The 19,858-nt window shown below is 35.1% G+C and overlaps 2 protein-coding genes across 3 annotated transcripts in view; one reads left to right on the forward strand and one right to left on the reverse strand.

Annotated features, from left to right (window-relative positions):
- The first annotated feature begins 131 nt into the window (after positions 1–131).
- On the forward strand, positions 132–5,148 carry LOC306878450 (FAD synthase-like). 2 transcript variants are annotated; one of them, XM_079430808.1, is made up of 5 exons: positions 132–200; positions 971–1,073; positions 1,285–1,474; positions 4,626–4,699; positions 4,792–5,148. In XM_079430808.1, the coding sequence occupies exons 2-5, from the start codon at positions 1,054–1,056 to the stop codon at positions 4,925–4,927; spliced, it is 420 nt and encodes a 139-aa protein (XP_079286934.1). In that variant the 5' UTR covers positions 132–200; positions 971–1,053; the 3' UTR covers positions 4,928–5,148. The 2 variants fall into 2 exon arrangements, with proteins under 2 accessions (XP_079286934.1, XP_079286935.1); XM_079430809.1 differs by having other exon boundaries at positions 189–374.
- A 9,274-nt stretch (positions 5,149–14,422) lies between these two features.
- Positions 14,423–19,858, reverse strand: part of LOC306877675 (ephrin-A4-like) — a gene marked incomplete at both ends in the record, with an annotated part of 51,284 nt that continues 45,848 nt past the window's right edge. Inside the window, 2 exons of the mRNA XM_079429577.1 lie at positions 14,423–14,520; positions 14,857–14,883. Of these exons, the coding sequence (XP_079285703.1) occupies positions 14,423–14,520; positions 14,857–14,883 (125 nt within the window). The remainder of the gene's footprint in view (positions 14,521–14,856; positions 14,884–19,858) is intronic.

Here is a 19,858-nt window from a genome sequence, read left to right on the forward strand (position 1 = left end):
CGGTTTTAAGTGACTTGTAAATTACGTATTGCTTCAGTTCATGCAAACAAGCCTGTTGATGTCTGGAGAGCAGTCTATAATAAGCGCACAATCACATCATCTTCATCTCCGTTCACTGACACCCAGCGCCCAGTTAATGAAATGCAATGGCGGTTTCCAGCCTCACGGGTGCGATGTGGTCACGTTGTACATTTAAAATGGTGATTACAATAAATTACTCTATATCCAAGCTAGATTTAATCCAAGACTATCGATCTCCCCCATCTGGAAATTTATCAGCGGTCTTGGGAATCGATGCGTTTTATTCTAATAAAGCGACTCGCTTCCGGACGCGCGGCCTGTTAAAGTTACACCTCGTCGTCTCTACATTTCAGGCAATTACCCTTTTTGTTTGATTTTTAAACGATTTAATAAGAATAGTTATTGATTAATAGTTATAAATAGCATCAGGCAATGTGATGATTTGGGGTAGACATGAAAAGGCAAAAAAAAAAAGGATTTTTTTTTTTAATCAAGTTTTTAGGTTTCAAGATTTATTTATTTATTTTTACCAAACTTTGTATAAAGATGATTCTCAACTATATGTTATGAAAGATCTAACAGAAGGATTTGATATTACATTTTGCTTTATGTAAAGCAAATGTATGTAAAATGGCCATAAGAGGGTTTGCATGATATTTCACATAAAAGATGTTTACATATAGTCCACACGAGAAAATAATAGTTGAATTTATAAAAACGACCCCGTTCAAAACTTTACATACACTTGATTCTTAATAGTTCTTACCTGAACGATCCACAGCTGTGTTTTTTTTGTTGTTGTTTAGTGATAGTTGTTCACGAGTCCCTTGTTTGTCCTGAACAGTTAAACTGCCTGCTGTTCTTCAGAAAAATCTTTCAGGTCCCACAAATATGATTTAGTCATGTCTGATTCAGACAATTATTTTGACAACATTTCTGTACTGTGAAGTTTTCCAGACATGCTTGGAGCTGTTTTACGTCTGATGAACTAATGTTAGAATCAACAGTCCTGCTTATTTACCCACATACGATATGGGATCTGGCACCAGTAGGTAAGTAAAATGTCTTAACCAAATCACTTGAGTGAGACTTTCAAGGAAGATGTTCCATCTGTAAGCCATAACAGCCTCTGACAAACCAGCTGCAGTCTGTTCCTTAACCTTGATGAGTTGAACATGAATCCAGGCCTCATTAATTAATCAGTGTCCATCAAAGCTCCATAGGTGGAATTAATTGGCACATATCTTCCTCTCTCTTCTATAGATATGACCTGGAGCTGTTCTCGGTGGAGGGTAGTATTCGGCAGGCTCTGCATGAGGTCCGAGAAAATAGGCCAGATTTACAGGCGGTTTTGATGGGAACAAGACGGACCGACCCTTACTCGCACCCACTGACACCGCTCTGTCCCACAGACCCGGGCTGGCCTGAATACATGAGGGTCAACCCACTGCTGGTGAGGGGGAAAGAATGTATATATTTGTGCTGCTTAATATTTTGTTACATTTATTTTACTGACTTACATTTACATTTATTAATTTAGCTGACGCTTTTATCCAAAGCGACTTACAATTGCTGTATATGTCAGAGGTCGCACGCCTCTGGAGCAACTAGGGGTTAAGTGTCTTGCTCAGGGACACATTGGTGTCTCACAGTGGATTCGAACCCGGGTCTCTCACACCAAAGCTATGTGTCTTATCCACTGCGCCATCACCACCCCTTAGACTTAGAACTTCTGAATGGTAATTTTAGATTAAAAAAACAATCTCTTCCATTTACAAGTTAAAGTTCAAAATAAACATGAATGAACATCAGAATGTATGCTGAAAGAAACAGTACAACTTACTGAAATGTATCATGTCGCTCAATCACTAGCTATGAGTACATGGGCATATTTTGTTTCATTCAGAATGATGAATCTGAACATAGTATATATTTGTGCTTGAGTGATAAATTAAGTGATTGGGTTTCTGTGTGTTTGTCACAAAACTTGAAATCAGATTTTATTTTCTTATATGCACACACCACATGAATATACAGTTTTCCTAGTGGTTTAAGAACCGCATAATAGCCATCCTCCTGCTGCTTTTCTTTTTTTAAAAAAGCAGACTTAATATTTATATACAGCGGATAAAATAAGTATTGAACACGTAACCATTTTTTTTCTCAGTAAATATATTTCTAAAGGTGGTGTTGACATGACATTTTCACCAGATGTCGGTAACAATCCAAGTAATCCATACATACAAATAAGTTCAGACATTAAGTTATGTGTAATAAAAAGCAATGACACAGGGGAAAAAGTATTGAACTACTGAAATTTATTTAATACTTTGTTCAAAAGCCTTTGTTGGTAATGACCAAAGAAGACGCCTCCTGTATGGAGAAACTAGTCGCATGCATTGCTCGGATGTGATTTTGGCCGATTCTTCCACACAGTCTTCAAATCTTAAAAGGTTCTGTGGGCCTCTTCTATGAACTCTGATCTTTAGTTCTTATTTTCTATTGGATTCAAGTCAGGTGATTGGCTGGGCCATTCTAGCAGCTTTATTTTCTTTTTCTGAAACCAATTGAGAGTTTTCTTGGCTGTGTTTGGGATCATTGTCTTGCTGAAATGTCCACCCTTGTTTCATCTTCATCATTCTGGTACTGTAGGTTTTGGGACTGAAGCAGCAAATATTAATTTCCACTAACAAGGGGCAGGATTGCTTTCTAATTACTGCTAGATTTCAGCTGGTGTCTTGGCTTTCCATGCCTTTTTGCACCTCCCTTTCTTCATGTGTTCAATACTTTTTCCCGGTGTCATTCCATTTTATTACACACAACTTAATTTCTGAACTTATTTGTTTTGTTTTCTTTGTATGTATGGATTACTTGGGTTGTTACCGACACCTGGTGAAAATTTCAAGTCAACAGCACCTTTGGAAATATATTTACTAAGAAAAATGGTGATGTGTTCAATACTTATTTTACCCACTGTATATATTGGGAGACGACAAACACCTGAAGCTTTGTGCCGCACTGCTCATATTTATCAAGCAGTAAAGGCAAAGCCCTTCCCATGCCCAAAACAAAGAATCTGAAGCAAGGACTGTTGGGACATCATTACTGTCCTGCACCACTTCATTATGATTCATAATTCACTTGTGATTCACTTCTGACACTTATGATTCAACAACAACAGCTCGTTCTGTGTCGATACGTCATTACGCCATTTCTGCATCATTGCACATTTTTCCAGTTTCTGTTTTCAATCCGATCAAGTGTATACATGTCCTATCGAACAGATTAGAAAAGGTTTAAACCAACCCTTACAATCTGAAATGAAATTCTAATCGGATTTGCCAGATTCATTCTGATTGATGTGGTTACATGTAACTTTATTTTTATTTGAGTGTTAATATATCTAAAACCATTAGAAATTTAATTTTGTGCTCTGTTTATTTTAACCTTAAATTTTATAGTAATATACCAACTGAAAGGGATCGCTGTATAGTTTACAGCAATTGATAGTTTTCAGTCACGTGACCGGTTCGAAGACTTGGAGGGCAAAACATCCATAGAACTGCTGCACAAGCGTGTCAATTTTTCATCTGTTTCACAGCCGCAAATATTTAGATCACCTCTCAAAAGAATAAACAAAGGTATTTCTGAACAAAATGCAAGTTTTGGCCATTTGCAATCCATATTAAGCACCCGCAGCAATATTTCAATCATAAACAGTGCGACAAAACGTTGTAAAAACACTTAAAAGTGCCTTAATATATTTATAACTTAATATATTTAATATTAAAAGATCAAATTCAGTAATTCACATTAATGATGCACAGTTTACACAGGCAAGCAGATGAGGCCGGGAACATGAACGCAATCTGCTTAATGGTTCAGTGTTTTCCTTCTAATGGTTTTCTATGGGAAGCCATTTAATGTGAAACTTTGCACATTGTGTTTATATTCTGGCTTCATCTTCTTGCCTGTACAAAATATACATCATCAATAAGGTGTCCACTGAATCTCGCCTTTTAATATCAGCGTTTAACTACATTATTACTTGATGCAATCTGCGTAAAAATAGCTGGCGGTCAGTGGAGCAAAGCTATCTATCAATTGAATTGAATCAAATTAGAATATAATTGAATCGATGAGCCTGTGAATCGAAATGGAATCGAATTGTGACATCTGTCAATATCCAGCACTGATATTTTTTATTAACTTGGTTCTAAATTTTATTGTATATTTAATGCTATAATTGTATGTAATGTATATGTGTGTACACATGTATAATCACAGAGACAAACAGGCAAAAAAAACAACTGAAAGGTTTTTTCCCACCTTTCCTGTAGTGTCTAAACTGACTCCACAGTCAGTAAATCACTGTCATGTCTCCCACTCACTCTCATGTAAGCTGGCAGCAGAAACAGCCAAGAGATGGTGAATGATGATGAATGAGGCTCTCCAAGATCATTACACAGCAACTCCATCATCCCAATCACTGGTGCTTATGTAAAAGACACGGCAGTACAGCATGTTCTTAGAATTACAAATGACCCTGGATCCATGTTACTTCTGAATGTTTGTTTCATGTCCACATCTTTCTCTTTCTGTAGGAATGGACATATCATGACATCTGGTCGTTCCTCAGATCCCTGTATGTGCCCTACTGTATTCTGTATGACACAGGGTGAGATGTTTCTTTCTTTTCACAATCAGTCTCACTCATTAAATTAGATTATCTTCATGGTTTGCTTATGCTGTTATCTTTCTTCCTCATAGATACACTTCTTTAGGAAGTATGGATAACACATGCAGGAATCCATCTCTTAAAGTGGTGGACGAGAGAGGTGTGACTCGCTACAAACCTGCCTACAAGCTGGAAAATGAGGAGGAGGAACGCAACTCAAGGGCATGACTGACTGACTTAGACATCTTAGTTTTTTTTTTTTAAAGAAGATGCAATGGATGACGTGCAACTGAGGACATTTTGAAGAAGGAACTGAATCTGAAATATCAGAAACAGATCTTGAAAAAAACTGTAGTTTGTGTACGGTCTATGAATGTGGGTGCGTAGAAAAGGGAGAAATGTCACTGTATACTGTATTTAAGATTTATATTAAAACGGTATCAAAGTGTCTTGTTCTTTTGTAATATTATTGTAAACCATCATGTATTGTGTTTTGTATCTTTGACAATTGTGAGCAACTGCGTGAGCGATTTTCTGTTTTAGCACAACCTTGGCAGCAACTGCTAAGTTTTTACGTTAGATAAAAGAACAAGCTAGTTAATATATATATATATTAAGTGACTTGTAAATTATGTATTGCTTCAGTTCATGCAAACAAGCAAGACAAAACTCTAAAAGAGAGTACTTGTGTTGATGTTTTCAACCAATCTGATGACACTTCGAAACTCCTGAAGTGTTTCCACTTTTGTGTGCCATATCAAAGACTATAGAATACCTTAAAGAGACTTTGGTCATATGCATCATACCTTCAGTCAGCAGTCTGTGGGCGTGACAGCTGAGGCTGAGACTAGGCTATTTATATATACACACAAAGAAGACATTCACTCAGACTCACACCGATTCCATTACACCCGTTATCAGTTAAACACACCATAATTACAACTTAAAATGTTACAATTACTTTATTGCATCTGTAATAAATCTTTAGTAGCCTATGATAAGATGATCTTCAGAGTGATAATACTGTCACACAAACTCAAAAACGAACACACACTGTTCACACAGCATGAGTCATGTTTGTATGTAAATTATGAGGCAAATGTACAATGCGCCACACCTGTTCTTTTATCAGAATCATAGTTCAGGTTGCTGTTATTTGCTGCTGACTCATTCCACATGTAGGAGTGGCAATTCACCTAGCCTATTTAAGATCTCTTTCTAAAGGTTAAATGAGAGTGAAGCAACGAAAACGAAACAACTGAATAATTTTGAGTTTCTCGCAACCACCAAGCATCAAAAAGGTGAGTTATTTGATATATTGTATATAGACCTATGTAAATTTGCAGTAGGAGAACACACAAAAAATTTATTTTTCATAGAAGTTACAAAGCAATCTGTATATGGTAAATAGAAACCGATAAATCTTTATTGCTTTATACACACTCTTTTTCTTCTTAGTAGGGTATGTGGAAGTCATTGTATTTAACGTCGTGTGTTTTATAATCATAGATCTTAAAAAATATATATTTAACGTAGACGGATAGGCTACATAAACTGATAGACATGGTAGCTTGTGACATGTCAATAAACACTGGAGTACCCTGTGCCTGAGGATTTTGAGGACTTTTCATTATATAAGAACTGACAGTTTTTCGTTGCTTTGTCACACTGTGAAATACTTAAAATTATTTGATGGATAATGTCTGTATTTAAATGTCAAAATCTAAAATGATATTCCATTATGTCAGTATTAAATTAATAAAAGTGTAATATAGTATAATAGTATAATAATTTTATTTGTATGTTTTATTTTCTTAATTCCACAATAAGTAAATTATATGATTATTTTGTTTCAAAATGAGCAAAAATAAATACACAAGAGCATTCATAGGCTTTTAGGTTGATAAACCAGTTCAACTGTTAAACAATGGATTGAGAGCTGTATTAGTGTACATTTTAACATGTCATTCATCTTAAATGAAATTTCTGTGTTTTGGTGTGTGTGTGTGTGTGTGTGTGTGTGATGTGTGTGAATCCTTCTTCAAAGCATCATAAAAATGGCATCACCAAAACAACTGCAACTTCGCTTTGTCTCTTGGAACACTACGGGAATCAGATACACAAAAGAAAGAAGCTCCAAGCTCCAACTTGTGTTGGATGAACTCGCCCAACTGAAGGCTGATGTTGTCTTTTTACAAGAAACACACATTGGACCACATTCTTATGGAGCACTAGAGAGGATAAAAGGTTGGAGGTCTTTCTTCACTGTCCACCATCCTCGCAGCAAAGGAGTCGCTATCTTAATAAACAATGAAACAGTATTTCGCCATATTTGCCACGATGAGGATCACAGTGGAGGCTATATTGTCCTCTTCTGTCGTCTCTATGCCCAGTTGTTTACTCTTGTTAATGTGTATAACCATAGGGCAGACAGACAAATGCTGTACAGATTGGAAGACTATTTAAAAGCTATTAACACTAAAGGTGTGCTTGTGGTTGGTGGGGACTTCAACACAGTACTGGACCCAACTTTTGATAGGAGATCATTAGCAGATAAATCTTACCAGTCCTTACTTAGATGTATTCTAGAAAAGTTCACAGATTCTCTGAGCCTCATAGATACATTTGCATTAATGCATCCAGCGGAAGGAGGCTTCACACGATCTCAGAATGAAAATCAATCAAGGTTAGATATGTTTTTCATGCCATTGAACACACAACATTATGTCATAAAATGTTTGAATCACAAAGTAAAAATGAGAAAAGCCACAAACGGAAAGGAAAAAAAAATCTCTGATCACGATCCGCTAGTTTTAGATATCAAATTTCCATCACCGCTGGAATATAAAATGCCAGAAGTTGCCTCGATGTTAAGGGAATTTAAATACCGTGGAACTCCAGACAGACGAGCAGGGAAAATAAATGGTGCAGAAATACTGAGTGTCATCAGATGTCTGCCCGACTCCCATCAACAAACTCCAGATAAACTCAGTGTCTATGACTACAAGAAGAATGACCTTCCATTGACAGAAATCTTAAAGATAAACTACAACATGATGCTGAAGTCTAAATATGTTCCGAAATGTTTTGTAAAATCATTGCCTGTATCAGACACTAAGCATTGTTTCAACATTGACTATTTCATTTTTGCTCGCATTTTAGCCAAACGCCTTGAGGTGTTTCTAAAATCACCTTTTAGGGGGAAAAATAGGGTAATATGCAGTACATACATTTGTGCAACTGTTGTAAAATGCCCCCAAAAAATCAAGATGTCTTTCCTGAAGCAAAGTCTCTCATCTCTTAAACATATTACCCCTGCACCCCCAAAGGACTTCAGCATTCTGGAGAATCTCCTCCCCAAGGCCAGCCGCTTTAATAATGACTTCAGAAAACTGCGTGAAGGCTGTCCTCTGACCACAGTTATTCTCACAATGGCATTGAAACAACTGGAAAAGGACCTTATGGCAAGAAGAAAAAGTTCTGGCAACATTAGTTTCTGTAAATTTAGACAGTCTCTAAAAATTGATATAAACAATCAGGAAATTGATAGGATTCTTGAATTGCTGAAAGAATTTCGGAAAAATTCTGGGATTAAAATGTTTTTATCATATAAAAGAAATTAAAGTGGACATATTGCGCAAAATTCACATTTACATGCTGTTTGAACAGTGATGTGTGTCCACAGTGTGTGTAAACAACTAGCCTATAATGGTAAAAATCCACCCACTTGTTTTTTTTATTTAATTTTTTTTTATAATCCCCATAAATCAGAAGCAGTGACTGAAAATATATGCTGTTTCAGATTTTCCCCTACTGTGATGTCACAGTAAGGGTAAGCCCTGCCCATGACTAGTGACGATCTTATTTGCATTGACCCCGCCCCAGAGCCGGCACCAGGGCACCTCCATCAGGGGGGCATTTAAATTTCTAGGGGGGGAACAAATCATGGTGTGGAGGTGTTTGTGTGTGTGTGTGGGGGGGGGGGGTGCGTGCAATCTATCTTTCGCTTCAGAAATCGATTGCATTCAGCAAGGAGAGGAGAGGATGGAAAGTGGGGGGGCACAGCAACTCGTTTGGGGGGGGGGGGGGGGGGGGGGGCACGGCCCGTGAATGCCCCCCCTTGGCACCGGCCCTGCCCTGCCCTGACTGAACCACACATAATCAGCCCTGTTTATATCGTCACTTTAGTTCCTATTTACCTTTTGCTTACGAAACATAAATATTACAAATATTGTTTTTGGATGTTCAAATGAAAGTCCCTAAAGACTCTCAGCTTCTGAGCCAAAGAGAACACTGTATTTATGGAAGGAAATGTGCCAAAGAGTCTTATATATTTGTGCAAATCATTTTATGACGGACTGCTTCGTTAAAAATGGTCAGTTCAACATAGGATTTGTGCAGAACCTGATTCTGAAAGATTGGTCAATACCAGCTGTTCATGCTTAAACATATCTAGAACAAGTAAGAAACACCTCATATTTTCTGAATGTTTCCAAATTGCGTTTCCGGGTGTATAAGAACGATATAAGTCAGGTAGACATGTTTAATTATTTTTCTACAACAGACACAAATTGGACTAGAAAATTACAACATATAAAATATTGAACAAATCCCCATGCCTCATCTCATAACCTGTCCCAAACTTTTGAATGTTAATGATGCCTGAAATCATGCAACTTCTCGGGAAACTCTCATTGTAAAACCGAACAGTGAAATGAATGAAATACAATTACTTAATTTCATGCAAATATTAGCGAAAGCTCATTCTGCTTAACTGAAAAATGTTACATGAACTCAAAATCTGATTAAGATGAGCTTTGGGTTATAGCAATTTCCAGATGCTTTTGTCAGACTAAGAAGAGTAAATGTTGAAATGAAGTGTCATTTGTTGAGGATGTGATGTAAAATTTTAAGACTGCATTCTGATTAACTATACATGTGTATAGTGATAGTTTTTGATAGTTACATTAGCACATGCTAGAGTGTTATTGCTAACTAGTTAATATGTTTATGCAAACAAACAATGAGTTTTTCCAGTATTTCAACACATCTTGGTGGTGAATTTTGCTACACTACATAGATGTTGCTACTTGCTACTGGGTGACTATTCTTCTTCACAGTCGATGATTGCACAAGTAATGGAGTAGACATCCTAATAAAAATGAGTGTATCATTTCAGTTTAAGTACACAAATTATTATTATCATTTCAGTTTATTAAATACATCTTAATACTATACTCAAATCTTGTTAATACAGAAAAGTTGGGACGTTTTGTAAAATGCAATAAAATCAAGAATATATGATTTGTCTTTAACCTTCATTTAATTGACAAATGTACAATTAAAAGGTATCCAATGTTTTCACTGATCAACTTATGTATTTTGTATACCTAGACATGATACACGGGATGGATGGTTAGGATTTGTATATTTTATTGGTTTGTATATTGTGCTTTTGCTATTTTGCACATTGTCTATTTTGTATATTATATTATTATTTTTATTATCTGTGTCTTGTCATTGTCATTCTGTTGCACTGTGGAGCTTCTGTCACTAAAACAACTTCCTTGTATGTGTAAACATACCTGGCAATAAAGCTCATTCTGATTCTGATGCAGATGACTATATGATTAAAACTGGAATTGCTCTACCTAAATAATTAAACAAGCTTATAACTTGAACTACCAAACAGTTTAGGAGAGTAAAGTGAACATGCATAGTCCTGCTGTAGGGACTATGCATGTATGTAATGTAATATGCCTAAAGACTGGACTACACCACACAGCTTTTAAAATCTAAACAGCCTAGTTAAAACACTAGACATCATGCACTTACCGACTTTGTAAATTCCTTTATAGACAGAGGAAAACTGGCCATCATACACTCACTACACGACTGAGGATGATACACTAGCAGACTTTGAAGGCATTCCTATCACAACAAACTCATGCAGAAACATGCACCTTGTTGCTAGGAGACGATTGACAAATGAAAACAATGTGTTCTAAAATCGGCTGAAAATATCAAATACGGTCCAGTCTGTGAATCGGATTTTCAATGGAATCTGTCATCTCAAATCTGCAGACTGGCTCTGACTTTCAGCAACTAGCATCAACTTCTCCAGATTGTAAATCTGGAAAATCAGGGCAAAAATTTTACAGTATATATTCCAGGCATTAGGGACAACAAGGAGACCGGAAGAACAGCTGAGCTGACTGTCCTTGCTGTGGTAAACCATGTGTCCCCCAGACATGTTTGAAAACTTGCAAGAGCCTTGGTGACCTTTGAGGTGCCATATTGCATTGTATTTCTTCAACAAAAATGGTGCTATATAGCACCAACAGTGGTTCTTTGGCTCGTAAAGAACCTTTAAAGGGGCTTAACATGTTGATTAAGGTGCTATATAGCACCATGATTGGTGCTATATAGCACCTTAATCACCCCAAAGAACCACTGAAGAACCATACAGGAGCTTAACAGTTTCTGTATATGGTAGCGGTGCTATATAGCTCCTCAGTCATGCCAAAGAACCGCTGAAAAACCACTGAAGCACCAAGATTTGCACCAAAAGATGATTACGAGCCAAAGAACCACTTTTAGTGCTATATATTACCTTTTTTTTTTTTTTTTTAGAGTGTAAGGAAACATCTCACAGCAGGAACTGGATGAGATGCACTGCTGTTGGCAGTATTTGAAGCAGCTGGTGGCCACACAACATTCTGCAACTTTTTAGACCGTCTTTGTTCAGGAACTCATTAGTTCAGTTCTGTTCATTAAATGCCTGTGGAACTTTCTGTTTGTGTCTTGGTGAATCTTTTTATGTTCATACAAATATTTACACAAGAAATTTGTTGGAAATAAAACACGTTTCTATTTTTGCTGAGCTTAGCTCACTACAAGAGGAAATGAGTCTCTAGATATCTGTATCATTTTGTATTATTTTTGTTACTGTTTAATCTTGTGTTGTGTCATCTTCAGGTAAGTTATTTAGAGATAACAGAATGTCTCCAAGGTCTTCAATGTTGTAAATAATTATCCATTGCATTTCGTTCAGTATATTATCACTTTTTGAAAATGTATTGTAAATTCATGGAATGTAAATAATGCAGTTCTTGTGCAGTCCATCACATTTCCACAGTGCCAAATTTCACTCAGAAGTTACTGCTGTTTATTGTCCTAACAGTTATTGGCTCCAAAAGGATTGTGAATAGAATCTGATTAAATTCAGCATAAAAACATGCAAAACAAAAAATTCAGAAAATCACTTTCAAAGCAATAATAATAATAAAAATAAAAAAACATTTGAAAATTTCTGTACTTGATGTTTATATCTAGTATATCTATAGGGTCACAATTGTGTGAAACTAAATTAAATTAAAATTCTAAAACATAAAAAAAAAAAAAAAAAAAAAAGTAGACTTTTAAAAGATTTATCCAACCTTTGTCATTGGTTGTCAATGGCTGTTGTAAAGCGAATGAACAATGCAGTTCACTGCATTACTGCCATTCAAAATCACTGCTTAGAAAATTAATATAGAACTGTAATGTCCAAAATGAACAAATGTTATTTGTGTAGTTGCCAGATCTATATAATTACACAGACTTTCAGTAATATCTTGGTTCAGTTGGCAGTGTTTTTGTTTCAGAGAGGAATGATTCATGGTGACTCCTAACATTGCACACCTTCTCTTCTGTGAGACTGTCCACATGAACAGTTTCTTAAAAGGCATTTCTGCGGCTCTGTGTGGAACAGCTGCCATCTAGAGGAGACAAACAGACCTCCTGATATGAAGATAAAAACATTTTTGAAGATTGTGGCTTGTAATATAATTACAATAATTATTACAGTAGAAATTCATCTGCTGTCCTATTAATCTGCTATTCACTTATTTATCAAAATAATGACGGGAATTTCAAATTAGATCATCAGATAAAAACAGCTTAGCCACACATGAAAAAAAGAGAAAAAAAACCTAAAAATAAACAGGAGCTGACTTTCACCTTCAAATAACACACGAAACAGGAATTTACACTGTAAAAACAACAGATTGAAAAGCATTATCTTTTATTTTTGTAGCTCACTTTGCCGTGGAAAAATGGCTAAGACGAAAGTTCTTCACAGAAGATCCTGATCACTTCACAAAAATGTGAAACACTCAAATTACAACCAAAATGACATTCCTACATACTAAAAACTATATTTAAAAAGTCTGTAAACTGATTGTTCTGTTTTGGCAGACATGATTTGCATCTGAAAATATGAAATTAACAGAAAACCATCAGAAATTAGAGAAACAAAAACATTTATCATTACCACAGAATATGCATTTACATTCTAAAACTTAGAAAGGGGACAAAAGGACTTCACTTTTATTAGAAGTGAATAAAAAAAAATAATAATTTTAAACAATCATAAAAAAAAACAAAAAAAAAAAAAATGCTTAAATTATTTAAATAGAAACATTTCCATCTTTTCTTATTTTGGGCTATTTTGATCCTCTTGCATACCAATAAGAGGATCAATAATTATGTGAGAAAACAAACAAATGATGTTTATATATATATATATATAGACAATATTTGTTTATTTTTTATTTTCCTAATAACATGAATATTCCATGTTCAAATTTACAGTTAAATAAAATATCTTAAGAAATCCTCTTTTAAAAATGATACAAATTGTTAACACTAAGGATATTGTTTTCTCTAAAATCAATGCATTATTTCAGACTATCTGAAAAAAAACAAAAAAAAAAACAGATTACTTATGGTTATGGATCATTAAAAATATTTTGCATATTCTCTCAAGTTAAACAAAATGAAAACATTTGTTACATGTAATTCACATACCCAAATAATAACGTGAAAAAACAAACAAATTATGTTGTATGAACCTGATTAAGTGCCTTATTAAACAAACACGCAGACCAACCAGAGGAGTCAACACTGGGAAATGACTGATCATGAACAGGAAGTAGTTCTTTCTCTTCCTGTGTGGTCCAGGCAGGCCGTCACTCAGTCACACAAATTCCAAATTTCAAATAAATCTGAAAGAATTTCAAGACACAAATATTCCAGGATATTCCAGAGTTCTGCCAGGTTGCATAAAATCAATAGAGCAAAATCATTTTTAAATGTTGTGGTCTGGCTTTGGTTTCAATGTATCCCTTTTTAAAAAAAAAAAAAAAAAAAAAAAAAAATAGTTTTATTTTTTCTCCAAGTTGTTGTTCGTTGGATGTGTTAGTGATCACACTTATGAATGGTCACTCTGTCCCTGATCTTCCACTCAGTAGTACAAACAGCAGGAGCGGGAGCTTCATCCTCCTCGTCTTTGGCTCAGTTTGTTGTACAGTAGGACAGAGGGGGAGCAGTCTAACTCTTAAGGACAGATGGATTAAAAGAAAATGAACAGTAAGATAAGCTCTTTGAAGGTAGATTAGTGTCGCTCTGTTACAGAGGGAACTTTTATCAGAGCAGACAGGAGTAAGAAAGCCACTGAGTGTGGACGGAGAGAGAGACTGCCAGAAAGGAAATGGAGGGATGGAGATTAATAACGTGACAAAAAGACAGAGCAAAGGAGGTTGAGAAAGAGAGAGAGTCTGTCGATCTGTGTGTGTAATCCACAGAAGTAGAACAAGCATTTACTGTAATGCAACTGGTAATGGAGGAATATCTGCCGCAACAGAGGACTTGTTTTTAGGTTTTAAGTTTTAAGAAGAGATGTTAGAGAAAATAAGGCAACACGAGGAAGATGAGGAGGAGAGAAAGTCGTCCGACTGTCATCAGATGGACAGCGCTGCTGTGTGACGGTCTCTCTGTGGCTATAATAACCAGAAAAAGTAAAAAAAAAAAAACAGACAAACAAATAAATATAATGCAAAAACACATATGCAAAGAATATTTTTATTTTAACCATTAGGTATAGGTATAGGTATATATATATATATATATATATATATATATATATATATATATATATATATATATATATATATATATATATATACACACACACACATACACACACACACACACACACACACATTTATTATTTGATGATTTAAATGAAATTATTTGAATAATTTTTTTTTTATTTTGTTATAATATAATTATGAATTATAAACCAAGGGAAAAAGTCTATGGCAATAAACACTAACCTTCTTGTCTTGATGATTCAGCTGTTGCTACAGGATATAAAAAGAGGGAGGGGAAAAGAAAGACAGACATGTGAGGTGTAAGGTCTTTTTTTTTTTTTTTTTTTTAAGAACTACAAACTTGGAACATCATTCTTGAGAACAAATGAGGAGAAAAACGCACATAGAGACACATTTACCATTACTCAGGCAGAAACATACTGAAAAATGACTAACGGCTGCGCAACCCCAAAATACATCCTCAATGCAAATTCTCTTAAAGGTCGCACACAGAAAGATAGCAGAAAAAAAAAATGAAGGTGGAAGGAGATGAAAGATTCTGCAAGAAACAAAAAAGTGCACTGGGAGGATGAACAACAGAAAGGAGCGTGGAAAAGGAAAGATTTAGAGGGGGGAAAGGAGCAAGAGATACAAGACTGAACAGAGAAGGGCCACAAAAGCAACAAAGATAGAGTGATGGAGCGAAACACCGGAGAAGACAGAGAAGAGAAAAGACGAGAGGAGGAAGTGTGAGAAAAGCAGAGGGAGAACGAACAGGGAAGCCGAGAACTTGAAAGAAGGTCAGACGCCAAAAGGAAAGAGACGAAAGTGGGAAGGAGGGAGGGAGTTTGTGTCTGAGTGTCACTCTCTCAACAGGGGGTCAGACCGAGAAACATAATGGAGAAAAGATGAATGGAGAGAGAGAGAGAGAGAGAGAGAGAGAGAGAGAGATACAGAGATATCGCAGAAGTGGAGGAAAGTAGAGCGTAGGAGACTAAACAAGAGCAGTTGCCCAAAAACTATAGAGAGCGTTGAAAGTAGAAGACAAGTGTACAAACAAATAGGTAGTTCATACTTAAGATGAACATTAAAAATATTAATTAATTTGAGTGGTATTCTATGACATTAAGATTTTGTTTTTTAATCAGGTAATAAAATAAAAGGTTTTAAAGTTACAATTAATTTAATGTTCTTTCTCAGTAAATATATTCATACAAACTGCATGTATAATAATTATAAAATATTTGGAAAAATGGTTTAGACTATAGCATGTGTCACCGCAGGACATGTCAGTTTTCCGAAAGCATTTCCTGTCAACTAACTGGCTGCTCGCTAGGCAAAATCAAGTTACCACACGTTAGTTCAAGTTAGTTTAACCCATTATTAACACTTGACCAAATGGAGAGAAAATGCAGATAAAATTAAACTACCTCGATAGAAAAGAACTACAAATGAGCAGCAAAACAATAGAAACATGTCAAATTAAATCAGAATAAATTAAGTTCAAAAACATTATATTTATAAATGTAATGCATTTTTAATGAACCATTAATCAAACATTGCTCGACTTCATCATATATAAATCATATACATTACATTTTACATTTAGCAGACACTTTTATCCAAGCAGTTAGAAAACAAATAGAGTGCAAGTCTTAAAGGGCAAAGTGTTGTTTTTTAAATAAAAAAAAGAAAACAAATAGATAAAATAGAATTAGAATAAAGAGTGTTAGAGTTAGAGGGTCAAATAAGGAAGAGATATGTTTGTACCATAATGCACCATTCTTCTACATTTCTTTCCACATTTATCTTTCCACAAATCAAATCTTGGAATGCAGAAAAGTATGAAAAATAATTTTAAAATTTTATATTCATTTATACTAAACTCTAAACTAGTTTACACGACAAGGGCATGCAACGATTAATCTATAATTGTTATAGATTAAAGGATTAATCTATAATTGTTTTAAACAAAAATAAAATGAATAAACAAATCAATATTAATATGATTAAACTAATTGAAATAAAAATACTTTTTACAATGCACAAAAACAGCGTGTAATGGTTGGTTTTGATATGCTGAGAGGAGTCTCAATTAAACACTTGTTTACAACACAAAAAAGTAAAAAAAAATAAATAAATAAATAAATAAAAACAAAATACAAATAAAAAATGTATTAATTTACAAAGTAATGGTAAATGTAGGCATGTATTGACACAAAACCATAATGAGGCATTAAATAAATCTATGATAAAAATAATTTGATATGATTATTACTATTTTCTTTTCTATAATTACCATTAAAATATACCAAAGTAAATAATCTACATAATTTTTTTGCATGTCCTTTCAAATAGAAATGTCAGCACTTAACTGGAAAAAAGGGAAAAAAGAGAGAAGATAAGTACAGTCTTGAAGAAAAATATTATTTGGACAAAAGTTTAAACCTATTTTTTTTCTCTTACTAAAGTTAAATGAAATGTTTGCTTCAACAAAATGGCAGTTTTTTGTTTTCAAGCACAAAATGGCTGCAGTTGCGCTTTCCTTGCATAAAACATGGCTGCCATGGTATGATGCAGAGAACGACTGGGAAGAGGATGCGAGAGATGGAGAACAGAAGAAAAAAAGAGGGCTTCCCTGCTTCATTCATCTCTGCAATTTTACCCTTTACTTGTTATTGCAAAACGAAAACATGCCAAAAACGTAACCGTATATTTCTAGTTTATATACCGAAAAATCGCTCAATTCAAGAAAAAACTGCACTTGTGTAGAGGCACTGAATTAGTGTTTTTTTTTCTTCTTCTTAAAACGCTCTGGTGAATGACAAAACTAACAAGGCGAGAGAGGTGAATAAAAGGGGGACGAGGTATCCACTGAAGTGGGTAGCGCAAAACGGACAGAGTTTCGGGTTTTTAAAACAATTAAAAAGATTGAGAAACGGACAGAAACTGGAAAAGGAAATGATGTGCTCACAGCAGGAATGAGCGAGTTAAAAAGAGTAGAAAAAGACAGGGATCAATTAGAGAGAAAGTAGAACTGACTGAAATGGTTTTTCACAGCGGGAGAGAAGGACCAAGTAAGACGCTGAATGAGGGAGAGGAGGGAAAAAAACAACAGCAGAATTAATGTTTTGACAAGTTGCCCCAAGTAAGTGCAGGGAGCGGAGCAAAGTGAATAGGATGAAAGACGAAGGCACCCGGAGCTTTTTTCCATGAGACGCCGCTCAATCAAGACCGAATATTGGCGACTTTTTGTTTTGGTCGTGCTTTTATAGTTTGAGCGAGGTTTCTTGCTACCAAACTTCAGGTAGAAACATCACAAAGCTTTTGTTTTCTTTCTTCTCATTTTGCGATACATTCGAGTGAGGGGGTGGATTTAACTGCGACACTTTGCCAGCTTTTGGGGATCCTTCAAGCATGAGACTGTTGCTGTTCAGGGGGAACCATTTGACTGTTACACTCCATGAATCCGTCATGCTCTATAATGAGCGCTACATTCAGTTATTTCCTATTTACCAGACTTCTAATAATTTGCATGCAGCTCAATACATTTCAAATGAATAGAAAAGCTTATTTCACAGCGTTAACCAACCTTGCAACCAACTTGTGACTGGATTCCCTCTGTATTACTGATCTATTTGCAGTCCATAGCTTGTTCTGTTTCCCATGAGCCTGGTCATTAAGGCTCAAATGACCTAGTGGAATGAGCTCGACTTAATTAAACTTTAAATACAGCTTGCTGCTGGTGCCACGTGACTGAGATTTAGCTCCGGCTGTAACGTTGTTTCCACGGCTCTGGTTCTGAGGCAAACGCTGACAGGACCCTCAGTCCAACAGACTGTCAGATAAAAGACCTGCCACAGGAAGGAACCGAAGTCGGTTTGTGGCACTACCAGGAGGGACAAACACCAGCTGTGCAAGACATGCCCCGGCGCAAAGTCCCATCACACACCTCTCCTTTCATTCGTCTTTACATACAAATGATCAGAGGAAAACTGCACAGGAAAAATGCTGTGAAGGTGTGCGGAAAAGATGGAGGGTGGTGGAGAATGCGGAGATATAGGAAAGCAAATGAGGATAATAAGAGCAGGTATTAACTTTAATTGTTGTTTTTAGGCTTGTAGAAAAGAAAGCTTGAATAAAATACATTTTAGTTGATGTCAGGAAGGATTGAATGGCAATAAATATTACAATTTAATGCTAAATATAATATACACACAAAATTGCTGAATTTAAATGAACATTCATTTTACACAACAGAGATACCATTGTAAAAATGTGTAAAACCAGTGTAAAATAAGTAGCTTGTCATGGACGATGAAATGTTAATTGGACCAATCAAAAATGAAATAAAATATTGTGAATAAATAAAAGTAAATGCTTGAAAACAGTATGAATTCTGCTAAAGAAAAAAAATAAATAAATACTTTTTGAAAAAGAAATAAGAGAGATACGAAACCTCTCCAAAAGATTATGAATAAAATATAAATAAATATAAATAATTAAAAACATAAATTGTATTTTGCACACACACACAATATTAGATTCAATTATATTTTATTGTATTATATAACACATTCTTGCTGCGTTATACCTTGACAGAGAAAGAAAGAAAATATAATGCTAAAGTACTGCTAAAAATATACTATACTATATGATATTTTATATATATATATATATATATATATATATATATATATATATATATATATATATATATATATATATATATATATATATATATATATATATATATACACATACACATATACATATATATATGAATATAAATGAATGAATATAAATAGACACATCTATAACTATTCAGGAACATGATGCAATGGACAGATGGAATGGAATATGAGGAGAAATCCAGAAATGGACAGAGTTTGTAGAGAGTGGAGAGTCAGAGAAAGTGTAGTGGATAAGACTGATTAGTTTTGCTCTGGTAACGACAGATCATAAAAATGAGGGAGGGAAGGAAAAGACTAAAAGAAACAGAGTGGAGGAGATTAGTGCCACTCCAGGAACGACTAAACACTAGAAGGAGAAAGAAAGAAAAAAGGAGGGAGGGAGAAGCAGGGATGCTACAGTTTAGTCTGGATTAGTTTCGGTCAGAGAACAGAAAAAGAGGGAAAAAGATAGAGAAAGGAAAAGAGAGGGATAAAAGAGATGGACCATCTGAAGCGAAAGCATGAGAAGAGAAAAACGTGCAAAGATGAGGAAGAAAAGTTGTCATTCCACG

This window comes from Barbus barbus (assembly GCF_936440315.1).
Source record: "Barbus barbus genome assembly, chromosome: 12".
Lineage (NCBI taxonomy): Eukaryota > Metazoa > Chordata > Actinopteri > Cypriniformes > Cyprinidae > Barbus > Barbus barbus.